This window comes from Solanum lycopersicum, chromosome 9, assembly GCF_036512215.1.
Source record: "Solanum lycopersicum chromosome 9, SLM_r2.1".
Taxonomy (NCBI): Eukaryota; Viridiplantae; Streptophyta; class Magnoliopsida; order Solanales; family Solanaceae; genus Solanum; species Solanum lycopersicum.
In genome coordinates, this window is record NC_090808.1 from 2,985,383 (window position 1) to 2,999,072 (window position 13,690).

General features: G+C 31.9%; 2 protein-coding genes across 2 annotated transcripts; both read left to right on the forward strand.

Annotated features, from left to right (window-relative positions):
- Positions 1 to 3,421: 3,421 nt before the first annotated feature.
- Positions 3,422 to 5,786, forward strand: LOC101263453 (PAN domain-containing protein At5g03700). Its single transcript, XM_004246850.5, has one exon. It carries the CDS (start codon positions 3,820 to 3,822, stop codon positions 5,326 to 5,328), a length of 1,509 nt encoding a protein of 502 aa, XP_004246898.2. The 5' UTR covers positions 3,422 to 3,819; the 3' UTR covers positions 5,329 to 5,786.
- Positions 5,787 to 8,022: 2,236 nt separating this feature from the next.
- Positions 8,023 to 12,729, forward strand: LOC104649076 (uncharacterized). The gene is made up of 5 exons (XM_010327634.4): positions 8,023 to 8,163; positions 9,248 to 10,870; positions 11,173 to 11,282; positions 11,486 to 11,662; positions 11,734 to 12,729. The coding sequence occupies exons 2-5, from the start codon at positions 9,265 to 9,267 to the stop codon at positions 12,568 to 12,570; spliced, it is 2,730 nt and encodes a 909-aa protein (XP_010325936.1). The 5' UTR covers positions 8,023 to 8,163; positions 9,248 to 9,264; the 3' UTR covers positions 12,571 to 12,729.
- The last annotated feature ends 961 nt before the right edge of the window (positions 12,730 to 13,690 follow it).

Here is a 13,690-nt window from a genome sequence, read left to right on the forward strand (position 1 = left end):
TTTTCATTTTTTCAAGCTGCTTGAGACGAGGGTATATTAGAAACAACCTCATCATCACTAGGTAGAGGTAAAATCTGTATATATATATACTATCTTCTCCAAACTCTAATTGTGAGATGATATTGGGTATGTTGTTGTTGTATATAAGCCTCTTAAAGCTAATATGACTTCACTTCTAACAGAAAAAATGGATGATTTGGTCGAATTTTAGGATAACTATTTAGTAAATGATGTTATTTTTATCTTGCAACTTATGTTTTTTTCATAGTCTAGATCCCCTTTGAACAAACTAAAATTATATGATAAAATGTTAATCATGATCTAATGTTTGTATGTTATTGCAAATATTATTATGTATTAGCAGTTTTTTTTTATTTTAAAAAAAACATGTTGAGATGGCCAAGTTGGTCTAAGGCGCCAGCGTAATGTTCTGGTCCGAAAAGGGTAAGGCAGTAGCATACTGTTATGGAACATAATGGATTAATGTCTATTAATCAAATAAATAATTCTTAATAAGCATAATTAAGCATTTTTATTGGAAACCCAAAAATATTTAGTGCTGACCCTAAAAAGTTAGAATTAAATACTAACTTCAAAATCAAATATCACAACAATTACTAAAACTTTTGGGCAACTGGCATAATTTGTTAACATGCATTAATTAAATAAAATAGTCAACAACCACTTGTGAGATAGCCAAGTTGAGCTTTATTGAGTAGAACTATAATATGAATAACACTATTGGTGGGAGATATTTATTACACCATAGTAGGTGAGTCAAATAACACAAACTTAAAAAGATAAACTTTAGGATATATATATTTTAATAAAATATTTCACCATACAATTATTATCTAAAATTATAATACTAATATGAAATATTATAGGACGTGTTAAAATTGCATAATCCGGAGTAGGGCCGTTAACATGGGCTAGGTCTGTTGGGTCAGTCTGGTATAACTCGGAATTTAATAGGGTTGGGCTACGATTTTTGAAGCGCATTTAATAAAAGGACTTTTTAGCCCGGCCTGAACAAGCTTGTTGATTTGTGATGCTTGAGAAGTATCGGCCCGTGGGCCAATAAAAATTAATTAATAAATATTATATAATTTTAAAATTTTAAAATTAAAGAGAGTACAAACTCAAAACAATTAGGTTAATATTTCTATTTAGATATTTATACTTTACGAAGATAATTTATTTGTGAATTTGATTAAAAAGTAATAACATTAACATCATGTAATATTATTTTGCTAATATTTATGATAATATTTTTAAATTATAATTTATAATTTAATTTAATAATTCCAAAAATATTATAATTTTTAAATAAAGTGGGCTGAACCACATACTTGTGGGTTGGGTCGACCGTTTTCTAGCCCACACTAAAAATGAGCTAGCCCGGTCTGGTCCCTATAATGTTGAAACCTGTATGAGCTAACCTATATTGACAGCTCTAATCTGGAGAAAGTGATGTATATGCAGTTAGCTTTATCTCTAATTTTTTTTTAAAATAAGAAAATAATCTAGGCTTAAGTAAAGCATAAGAAAACAAGAAGGAAAAGAGAATATGATAGAAAATACTAGTATCAACAAATAATACGATAGCTGGAATAAGAGAAATAGCATATAATAATAAACTTGGAGTAGAAGAAATAGGAGAAACCAAATTAATAATAATAATAATAATAATAAGGAAAATTAGATAGCGAGATTATCTATTAATCTTTTATCATAATTTCCAATCTCCATACCCTTCTATCTAAGGTCATATTTTCGATAAATTTGACATTTCAAATCTAATTTAAAATTACAAAAATCTCCCTCGTAAAAAAACATCTTGTAAAGTTAAAATCAAACTATCTACTCAAAAAACTTTTAAAAATAAATATTCCAATTCAAGTTTAACGGCTGATTAATTAAATTAAAATTGTTTAAAAAGTCAATTACCACAAATTTTAGGTTAGAAGCTTTGTCCAATTTTTGATCTTTTTTTTTTTCTAGAGTAACACTAATCTCTTTTCAGGTTAACCAAAATCAACAAGATGTGTAAAGATATATATTTACGTAGAAATTAAATGAGCTAGAAAACTAAATTATCATGGTTGACTTTTTACTATATATTCATAATATATTAATAGATATTGTGATGTTCAAAAAAAAAAATATCTTTAAATTATTTAAAATAGATCAATTTTGTTTGATATAATTTCACAAGTGAGATTTAAAAAAGATGATATGTAAATTGTTTTATTTCTATTTTGATTAGACAGTAAAGATCAAATTATTTTTTATACTCTTGAATTAGAAAAGCATATAAATTCGATTTGGGATCCGCATATTCTAATCCTTGCCAATTAAACAGGTACATCCTCGAATAAAAAATCAAGTGTGTAAAGAAAATATATTCGTAAAGAATAAAAAACAACAATAACAAATCACCGAAGTCAAGAAAATAATAACATAAAAAATTATAAAATAGTACGAAATTTATAAAAGAAAATACTAAATGAACAACAAAAATTAAATAATACGCAATAATCAACTAATCTTCGACTTCTTCAATCTGCAAATCTTTCCTTTTTAAAACCATATCCTTTATAATCTCACACGTATAAATTGACTATGCTGTTCATACATATAAAATTATTAATAATAATAGTATTGCTCACACTTAAATCTAACTATTACCTTTATATCAATACATATTTAATTGTACCAAAAAATAAATAATACATATTTAATGTTCAACTATATATCTACCAAAAAAAGGTGATCATAATTATGAGACACGATACATAAATGATGGAGAGAATAAATATTAACGTGATTGTTTGACTTTATAAAATTTTTGACTTTTTAGGAAATCATATTGTTTGTTGAGTAGAATTTAATTCCCAAAAAGAAAAAATCTATGTTCACATTTATGACATTATATATATATATATATTTTGCCTTTATTCATTTTTCTTTCAATTATTTTGTATTCATAATTTAGTCATTCAAATAAATTGGACTTATACTGTGAAGAGCTTAATTGAAATTGAAATTAAATAATTATTATCATTTCATCACTTCAACCTTTAAATTATCAAATACATGGGCTAGTCATAGGTGCGAACTTTTTTGAATAAAGATTAAAATATTAAAAATGACATGATAAACATAAAAAGAAAATGCTAAATGATCGAAAATTTGATCAGAATTTAATCAAAAAATTAAAAAAGCTAAAATATTTTATTTTATCTTAAAACAACTCGATTTTTAATCCATTATATAAAGAAAAATTATCTTAGAAGACATATTATTTGAAATTTACACAAATTTAGTGGCAAATAGGGCATAAATGTAAATCATATAAACGAAAATTATCTTTAGAAATATTTAAGTTACTTGAAATTCATGCAAATTCAAATAGAGCTCAAAACAAAGTTTATATAGACGATACAAATTAGCTAATTAGGGTTATTATTTAATAATTTACAAATCACACATAAATATATAAAAATTATATTACACAAATTTAATACAATGAATTTCACACGAAAAAGATTATATTTAATTTCTATAATATTATATCATTTGCTACACCTACTCAGTTACTCGACTCATTAAACTATATATATTCATTTTGTTGCTTCGAGATCTTCATGATACTCTCTCACAATATAATATTAATCTTTTTCGACCCATTCGCAATTCGATAAGCTTTTTGCTTCTTATTTAAACCCTTTCTTTTTATAGCAAAACATAAAAATTCAAACAATTTTCAAAAAATTTCTTCATGCGTATTTCATTTTTCATACAATTTTCATTTTCATGGACTTAGTTAACTCAATGACTCCATTGAAATTAACTCAATTTTTCATCTTTTTCTCAATATTTTTTCAAATTAAAGTTGAATCTGAAACACCCAAACAGTTTCTCAAAGGATTTAAAGCAAACCCAGATCCCCAAATTTCGAATTTTCAGCCCCTTCTTACTGATTCTACTGGAAATTATTCACTGAGTTTTCTTCGAATGGATGAAAATCAACTCAATCTTGCTATTATCCATGTTAAATCTTTCGAAACGATATGGGTTGCTAATTTGACCCGTTTAGCTAAATGGGCTGACCCGACTGAGCTCCACTTCAATGGCAGCCTTGTTCTGTCTGATTCACGTTCAGGGGTATTTTGGTCAACTTACACTGATGGAGACCGTGTTTGGCTTTCGAATACATCAAATTTACAAGTTCAGAAGGTTGATAATGGAGTGACGTCACCTTCTGTTTTATGGCAAAGTTTTGATTTTCCCTCAAATACCCTTGTGGAAAATCAAAACTTCACTAGTGCCATGACTTTAGTTTCATCAAATGGGCTTTATTCTATGAGATTGGGCTTTGATTTTTTCGGGTTGTATTTTAAAGGTGAATCGGGTTTGGGTTCGGGTTCGGATACGGGTCGGATCTATTGGAGGCACAAGGCATTAGAAGCTAAAGCTGATGTAATGGAAGATCAAGGACATATTTATGTTGTACTAAAATCAAATGGATTTTTGGGTATGTACCAAAATGAGTCAGTCCCTGTTGATATTGAATCATTTAACAGCTTTCAACAACCCGTATCCGGTGTCCGTCGGATCCGGATCGAACCGGATGGTAACTTAAAAGGGTATTTTTGGGACGGGTCGAGTTGGGTATTAGACTATCAAGCGATAAAGGAGACATGTGAATTGCCTAGCCCCTGTGGGGCGTACGGGCTCTGTCATCCAGGCAAGGGTTGCTCTTGCCTGGACAACAGCACGAACTACAGTATTGGCGGGTGTAGCCCGCCGAACAGTGGGGAGCCCCGCGATTTATGCGGGGCCACCTATGATCTTGATCACAAGAGGTACAAGGGGTTATCAAGAAACGGTGTTGAGTTGTCTAACACTGAGTTAATGGACTATAAACATATGGTTTCTTTTGAAGAATGTCAAAGTGCATGTGAAGGAAATTGCACATGTTGGGGTGCGGTGTACACTAACACATCTGGATTTTGCTACATACTAAATTACCCCATACAAAGTTTAGTAGGGGTGAGGGATGAATCCAAGATGGGGTTTTTCAAAATGAGGGAGGGTGTAGGAAAAGATAAGAGGGGGGTGGGGTTTGGGGTAGGGGTAGGGTTATTATGTGGGGCCATATTGGTATTAGGTGGGGTCATAGGTTTAGGGTATTATAGATATATGAAAAGAAAAAGAGAAAGAGGAGTTAGTGGTTATGTTGATGATGATGGAGTAGTAGTTGGACCATATAAAGATTTGGGAAATGCAAGTTTTAGGTCAATTGAACTAATTGAAAGATGAGGTAAGGGATGACATCTTTTGAGATAAAGACCTCATCATCATTACAATATAAAAACTTTTACAATATGGTGGAAGTGGGACACATTTTGAGCTTTTGGCTAGTGGGGCCTACTTTATATTATCATACTATATAGTATTTTTTTTACTATATGGTGGGAGTGGGGCCCTTTTGGGAGGGTTTTTGGCAAAGGAAGAAGATTGATGTGGTCAAAGGACAAAAAGATAGGCTAAATTTGGCAAAATGATATTTATATTATATTCTATGGAATTGGTGAAAGACTACTTGTTTTATATTTTTTTATATTATAGTTAGTTAAAAATGACAATGACTTGTAAATTGTACTTATTTTCTTAGTGATCACTTTCTTATCTACATGGCCAAAGTAGCCAAACTTTTTTTGGAGCTTTGTAAAGAAATTAGAGTGTGATTTTCTTTATACAAAGTATATTCCATATTACATAGCTCTTTCTCCTTGGAGATATGTCACATTTGTCAATATTTTAATGTTTTTTTTTCTTAATGTATCACACTATTGACTTTTATTCTAATCTTCTTCTTTTTCTTTTTTTTTTCTATCTATGTATTTAACCTTTTATTAGTGAACATGAATCTAAATGGAACTTTTTAAAAACATTTATGGGATAGTATTTAGACCCAAAAAAGATATAGAATTTGAAAAAAAAACATGTAAAAAAATAGGAGAATTAATATAGTTAACTTCACTATCATATATACAATTATTATTTGTAATTTTAAAATATTGTGTATCTCATCACTAATTAACTGATTTCTATCATATATTGAGAAAGATACACTAAAATAGGGAAAGAGACTAGCAAAACGTGAGGGAGGCGAACAAGATACTGTATGCATATACATGTATTTGCATGTACCTAGCGTGATTCGCATATATCTAGGATACCAGATACATAGAAGAGTGACGAGCGAGATGGAAGAAAGGTGAAGAAAACTTGTTATATATCCAAGAACATGTGAATACGCTTGGATGCAATGTATATAAAAGAAATTTGTTACCTGTATTTTAAGATATACGCATCTAGATGCACCAAATTTGATAAAATACGTAATATTACAAACTAAAATATACCTAAATAATTATCTCCTAAACTAATGAAATTTATGTAAATTTCCTAAAAAAAAAAAAACTAAACAATAGAATTGGGCTGGGCCACATTACCTCAAGGAAATTGGAGATGGGGAGGGCTTCGTAGCCCTTCACAAATAATCACTTCACTGTTGTCGTTTAAAAAAAAAGACTAAATTTTTGATTTAGCAAACATAAAAAGTATATTTGTATGTTATAATTATAATTTGCATAATTATGTTTCATAATAAATTTTAATATTTGTTATAGAACATTATATTTATATAATTTGCAGGTAAGCATTCATTTGTATTAAAGCGCAATGATTGTATATGTATATCGATTAGATAATTTATATGTAATTATTATGTGTATGTATCAATAATTGTGTTTGTATATCTGCATAAAATTTGAATTTGTATACAATTCAATTGAAATAGAATATTTGTGTATCAAATCCCCCTCGATCGCTTTATACTGCACAAATTATACATTGTAATTTATATAGTTAGTTTTTGTATAAAGCGAGAAAGAGAGAAAGGCAAAAGAGAACTATAGGGGAAAATTTGTATTTGTATAATTATAAGTGTATAAGACAAAAATAAATATATTTGTATTTGTATATACATTTTTCTCTCGCTTTATATCAACATAAACACAATTTATACATTTGTGTCTGTATAAAGACAGAGAGGCGAGAGAAAGTAGCGAGCGAGATCAAAGAGAGTGCCGAGCGTGATTCTGTGGAGAGAGAGTCAAATGACAAGTGTTTGCTATGGATTACAATTAGATAAAAGTGTGGTTATCACATTTAGTTTGAATTAATAATTTGCTATTTTATACACTTTTCAAAAAGCTCAAAATAATCAAAAGTTAATTAAAAAATAATTGACATGTTTCAATCCTCTCTCCACATACTTAAAAAAGAAAAAAAAGTAAAGGAGTAATTACATAAATACACATTTTATTTTATCATAATCTCTAAAAAATTTTACTATATATATATAAATAAAAAAATTCTTCTAGGATACATCACTCTCCTCTCACTGACACGTAACAATCCTCTAGCTGATACATCCATACCTCTCTCTAGGTTACATCCCTCTCCTCTCTAATAATTTTCTCCCCTATGTATCCAGACGTTCTATCTCTGTCTGATACATCTCTCTCCCTGTGTATCCAGATATCCTATACATTCTCTGATACATCTTCCCCTCTAATATACATTCTTTCGCTATTCGGAAGTCCAGTAATATATTCGGAAGTCCAAGTGTAATGTATTCGAAATTCATAAATTTTAATTTTTTTTATAATTTTTTTTAAAAAATAATATAATTAGCTCTTTTAACACTATATTTCAAATATAAATTAATTTCTTATCAATTAAACATTAGCTAAGTGAAGCATGTAGTTTTTTTTTTAATTGAACATTTTTGAACATCAATATGTACTCGTATTTATTTATTTAAAATAATAATATATTCTTTAATAATTAAGTTATTTATTTTTCATTGTATAAAAGTTCCTCAGTGCAGTAAAACTGAGCCCATTTAATGGACACGTGTATACATGCAATCATCTTCTTATACTTCACTTGTAATTACTCTGTGACAACAATTTTTGTCACTTTTGGATCATACACTCACACAAAAAAAAAATAAAAAATAGAGCTCTAATTTTCAAGAACTTGAAATTTCAATTATGAAAATCTAGTTACTCATCAATTGGGGTAAGTTCTTTTTTTTTTTCTCCAATTCTAATTTCCAATTTTTGTTTCACATTATGTATATTGTACTTGAGTTGATGTAATTTATGTTAATTCAAGTGTAAATTAATTTGGTGGACTTCAAATTGAATTTATGGTTTTCTTGATCTTGCCCTTCAACTTGAATCTTGTATGAAGCATGACTTCTTTGCTACTGTACTTTCCTTTTGTTCCATGTTTTTAAAAATTATATGTCTCAATTGAGTCGAGGGTCTATAGGAAACAGTCTCTAGCTTAGGTTAAGGTTGCGTACACACCAACCTCTCTGGACCCCACATATGAGATTATACTGAGTATGTTATTGGTTGTCGCATGAAGATTGTTGCTTTGTTTGTACTATGGTTCTTGAGGGAGGAAATGTATTAGATAATTATGTAATCATGTCATCTAAAAGTTTAATCGGTTAGAGATAATGCATTTTTGTCTACTTATAATATTAAAACCTATACGTTGCTCAAAACTCTTCAGAAATGTTGTGGTGCATTTTAAAATTATCTGATACGAGTGTGGCAACATTAATTTTGGGAAGTTGAGGCAACATAGCTTTAAACACATCTACTCACACAGGCGTTTGATTCTTTTTCGTGAGTCCAAACACTTGGAAGGTTAGAATTTAAATTCAGGACCTCTGTCTACTCTGATACATTGATACCATGTTAAGAAAATGAACCTTAGGCGTAGCTCGACCCTAAAAGCTAGCTCATGATGTGAGGGTTGTTTGCAACAATGAAAGACGACAGTTACTTAATCCATCAACCAATGTAAGAATATTTAATAGTAGCTTGGAACAGAGGAATAATCATTTAGCAAAAACTAAATGAATGAAGGTTGTTAAAAAATGAGTTAAACAAGGCCGAAATCATGTATTTGCTGCTGAGTTTCAGAATTTTGAAGATTATATAAATGATCAGTGTTTTTTTTGTTTTTCTCGGACAAGCATATAGTACTCGATTGTTTAATGTGTAAACAGATAACGTGGTATACAAGTTTTGTGAACAGACGATTTGAATTAAGTGTTTTTTTTTCTTTCCGTGTTAACTTGCTCTAGTGGAGAAAAACTTAGAAATGGCCGAAGATAAAGTTGCAAGCTTGAGGACTGAAGTTTCCGAGTCGGAGAAAAAGTTGGCTGAGAAAATGCAAGGGTTGAAAAGAAAGTTGATCGTTGACGAGATATTTGTTCGTACTCGTCGATTGCCCACAAAAATTATATTAGGCCCGTGTTTTAAGAATATGTTCACTACGGAGCTGTCTCCTCATTACCCGTTGGCTGAAGGAGAAAAGCTACTTCTACACTCGGCGGAACCTGATTGGTTCAAAGATAAGACTCTGAGATCATGGCCTAATGTAAGTGGAATGTGGATTGATTGGGTAGATAGAGTTGAGAAGGCAAAATGGGAGGTGTGGAAATCAGCTGATATATACGACGCCATTCAGTTGTCGAAACATGATATTCCGCTGGACAAAAATCTTCTTTATGGTGCCTTGTGCTATTGGTCGATCTCCACAAACTCGTTTCATTTCAGATTTGGTATGATGGGGCCAACAGTACTAGATATTGTTGCCTTGACAGGACTTAGGCCACATGGTGAGGATGTTAGCGTCCCTCTCGGGGTGGCTAAATCGGCTCGTGATCTTCCCGAGTATACAAAAATTAAAGAATGCTTGACTTACTGCAAGTTTCTCGACGTGTCAATGGGAGCAATGGCAGTGACAGAGGAAGAACATATATCCTTTCTGGTTATGTGGCTCTGCAGATATCTCTTTTGTAATTCTTCGATTACCATGATCGAGCAATGTACAAAACTGGCTCTTGCTCTTTCGAAGGGTAGAAAGCTTGCTTTGGCACCTTTTGTCTTGTCGAATTTGTATCATGCCTGCACAGACATCGTTACGGGGGGATTTGATGATGCACGTGGTCCATTCTGGATCTTGCAACTCTGGCTACAGGCTTACTTTCCAGAACATCAACCTTCAACCTTGGATGACGGTAGCCCTCTCACCTACGGGCATGCTTTGGTTGATGGTGTTTTGAGACCTAAAACATTCAGCCAATATTTTCTCTTCTTCAATAAATGCTCATCTCGAACAGCCAGCCAATTCACGCCTTTTTCGTCTAGGAAGTTTGGGCCTGAATGGTTTAAGAGGTCACTTGATCCTTACTTCCAAAAACTCAACAGAACAGAATTAAAAGACATTTGGGCTAGTTATCTTATTGCTCGAGACCTCCCTTATAGTATCTGCATGGACGAATCTTCGAAGTGCAAATGCATGGTCGAACATTACTCTCCAAATCAGTTTGCTCGACAGTTTGGCATGACACAAGCTATACCCTTCTACCAATCAGCAAATGACTCAATCAGTAAAGAAAATTTTCGGGATGACAGTGAAGAAACTGAATCAAGGTTCTCCCAATTAAAAAGGGAGTTCTCGTTTGTTCCATTTAATGTTAATCCGAGCTCTACTGATTTCTTCGATTTCTGGTGGTCAACTTATATGAACAATCGGGATAAAACTACTACTGCTACTGATGTCCTCAGGAAGATCTCACTGTACGTTACGCCTCTCGGTTCATCAGAAAAGCAAGAAGTTGCTGCTCATAGGTCCAACGGTATTAAAGGCAATTCTCAGTCTGCAGGAAAATTTGTCCGGAATATGAAGAGGAAATATGAAGGTATGATAACCTTCTTGGTAGAACAAATTTTAAATCCCTCTTTGGCTGGTATACTCATAGAATACCTTATTTGTGTTGGTTAAGGAGGACAAAAAATATTGTCCTTCAAAAATGCTGCCAAGCGTGCATCGAATCCTTCAAAAGTAATGCACTTTTTTGGAGGATCCGAGACTGGTGCGTATTTTTGGATAGCTATCAGTGTTCTCTATGCTTCTTATCTTTCCGTTTGATTTGTTTCTTTTTTTTTCCCTGCATTGTGATATCTAGTATTGCTCCCTTATTCATGCCTTAAATGCTTTTAGGGTATAGTATTCCATCACGATCGTTTGTACAGCAAAATGACGAGTCCGGACAACAAAAGAACTCGTATGAGGTGGCTGAAAAGATATCTATAAAAAGTACAATATGCAAGGTAAGACTTTCCCTGCACCTCCCAAACAAAGGTGGATCTGTAGATTTTTATAACATGTTTAGAGAATCTGAGCCGAATGTACTAGGTTCAGCCGAACCTGTAACTTCTACTGTGCATCCGGTCACGACCAAACAGGCTTCTGAGATTGTAAGGGGATTAGCTTGTCCTGATTCCTTCACTTTACTGTTGTTTCATCATTTCAGAAGATGAAGACTTCCGCAATGAAAATGCCGCTACTGAGGACAACTTCTAGCGTACCTTTTGCATCAGCCTTCCTGACAAGCCGTGCTTCTGCTGATGAAGATGAGACTAAGGCTGACGAGCAAGTTTCTGATGCTAATGATACGTCAACCTCCGCCTTATCCTCCACTTCTGAAAAAGTAAGTTCTCGTCTTACTCGTGGCGTTAAGTTTGATTACTCTATCTAAGTTTGGGATCTTTTTGTTTTTAGGAAGGCGAAAAGTGTACAGTTTCCCCATCATTAGCTGAGACTGAAAGCAAGGCATCTGATGTTAGTGAACCACCCGACTGTCCTGTGAAATTTGACAATCTAGAAGACTTCTTTGCTCGAGTTAGCGGACAAATTAAACAAGCTCAATCTCTTGGATTTTCTGCTGATCATTCTTCTCCCATAGACGAAAACACATCCGCCATGCAAAAGTCTACACCGTCAGCAGAAATGCTTGCCACAGCGAAAGAAGACATTGAGAGATTACTAATCATGCCTTCTCAAGACTTGCTTCAACCCGAAAACTGTTCAAAACTAACTGCAGCACTGTCAGTATACATTGCATCATCAGATTTATCGGTTGAGAGAGCACTCGCGTTTGAGAAACTCAAAGAGAACCTTCCGCACCTTTCCTCAACGTACCATAGAGCTAAGAAGGACAGAGAGGATTATTACAAGAAGGCTGCCAAGAAAGTGATCCTCATCGACGAGCTCACAAAGGGTCAAGAACACTACGCCAACCTCAAAGACTACAGCGACAAACTTGAATGTACAACTGATTCCATCAGAAACCAAATCCGCAAGTTGAAAGCAAGTTTGAAGGATGCAAAGACGAAACGAAAAGCCATCCAGGACCAAAAATTGAGTTTGGCTAAAAAGTGTTTTGAAAAGTCTAATGCACTTGATGAAATGGAAGCTGAGTCTCCTGAGATGAAGGAGATAGCCGACTCAGACATAGCCCGAGTGGAAGAGATCTTGACAGAGTTGAAGAGTAAGATAAAATCGAATCGCGTGTGTAAATCGCTCTTTCATGTGAATTTGCTGTCTAGTGATCCGTAGTATAAGAGCATGTAAATGTCATTTTTGTGATGTGTAAAATCTCTGTTTTTGAATGGCATCCTAATGTATTGACTTGTTGGTCCAAACTTGTAAATTGAAACAACAAATGTCCCAAAACATGGTTTTTGGTGAACATGGATAATTCAACATAGCACTAATTTTGGCATGATGACACGGTAAAAATGAATAAGTGTATTATGAATATATTGAAACTAATGCATATAATTAAAATTTGTGCAAACGAATATCATATATTATTATAAGCATGAAGCTCAAAACTTAAAAGTTGAATTACCATTTTACCCCTCTAATAAATTAAAACTTTTATAACTTTTATATATATATATATATAATCTTCTTATTCTCATTTCATAATCTTGTCCTTTCAAATTTCTAACATAAATGTAAATAAAAATAAAAATGAGTAATTATCAAGAAATTAAAGTAGATTCATGTATCTTTAAAATTAAATTTCATCTCTATCTTTTTTATATTTATTTGAACAATAATTCATATGACTTTTCATGTTTCCATAATTTTGTTCTATAAATTTAACTTTTTCAAGAAGGACTTTTATTTACCACTCCTACAATTTTTGTATGTAGGAACTCTAAACATGTGAAATAATGTCACAATTTGAGGTGAAAGTTGTGAGATTCTCTTATGCAGTTACGAGAATAGTTAAGAATTTAATTACTGAAGCATCGGAGCTTGATGTGTTAGTTTTATACTTATTTGTAGTAAGAATTATAATAAGTTTTTTTTGTCTCTCTTCATATAGTTGAATTCTTGTTTTATTAGCAAGTTGCTCTAAATTCATATTTGTATATGCTCAAATGTTAAGTTTCACTATAGAGACAAACAAAATGAAATGCCTAATTATCTTGCTCATGTGTACCTTTTTTTTTCTTTCTTTTCTCCGTACTTATAATTTTTACATATACATTAATTTTCATCTTTAAGAATGAATGTGATAAAATAGGATGTTTACTCTTTTCTTTTCTTTTTATGGAAAAAAAAGGTGAAACATATAATATTAGATTAATGGTGGATAAGTTATGTATGACAGAATTAAATTATATAAAAATAGTAGTTATTCATAAATATCCTGATTTTTAAA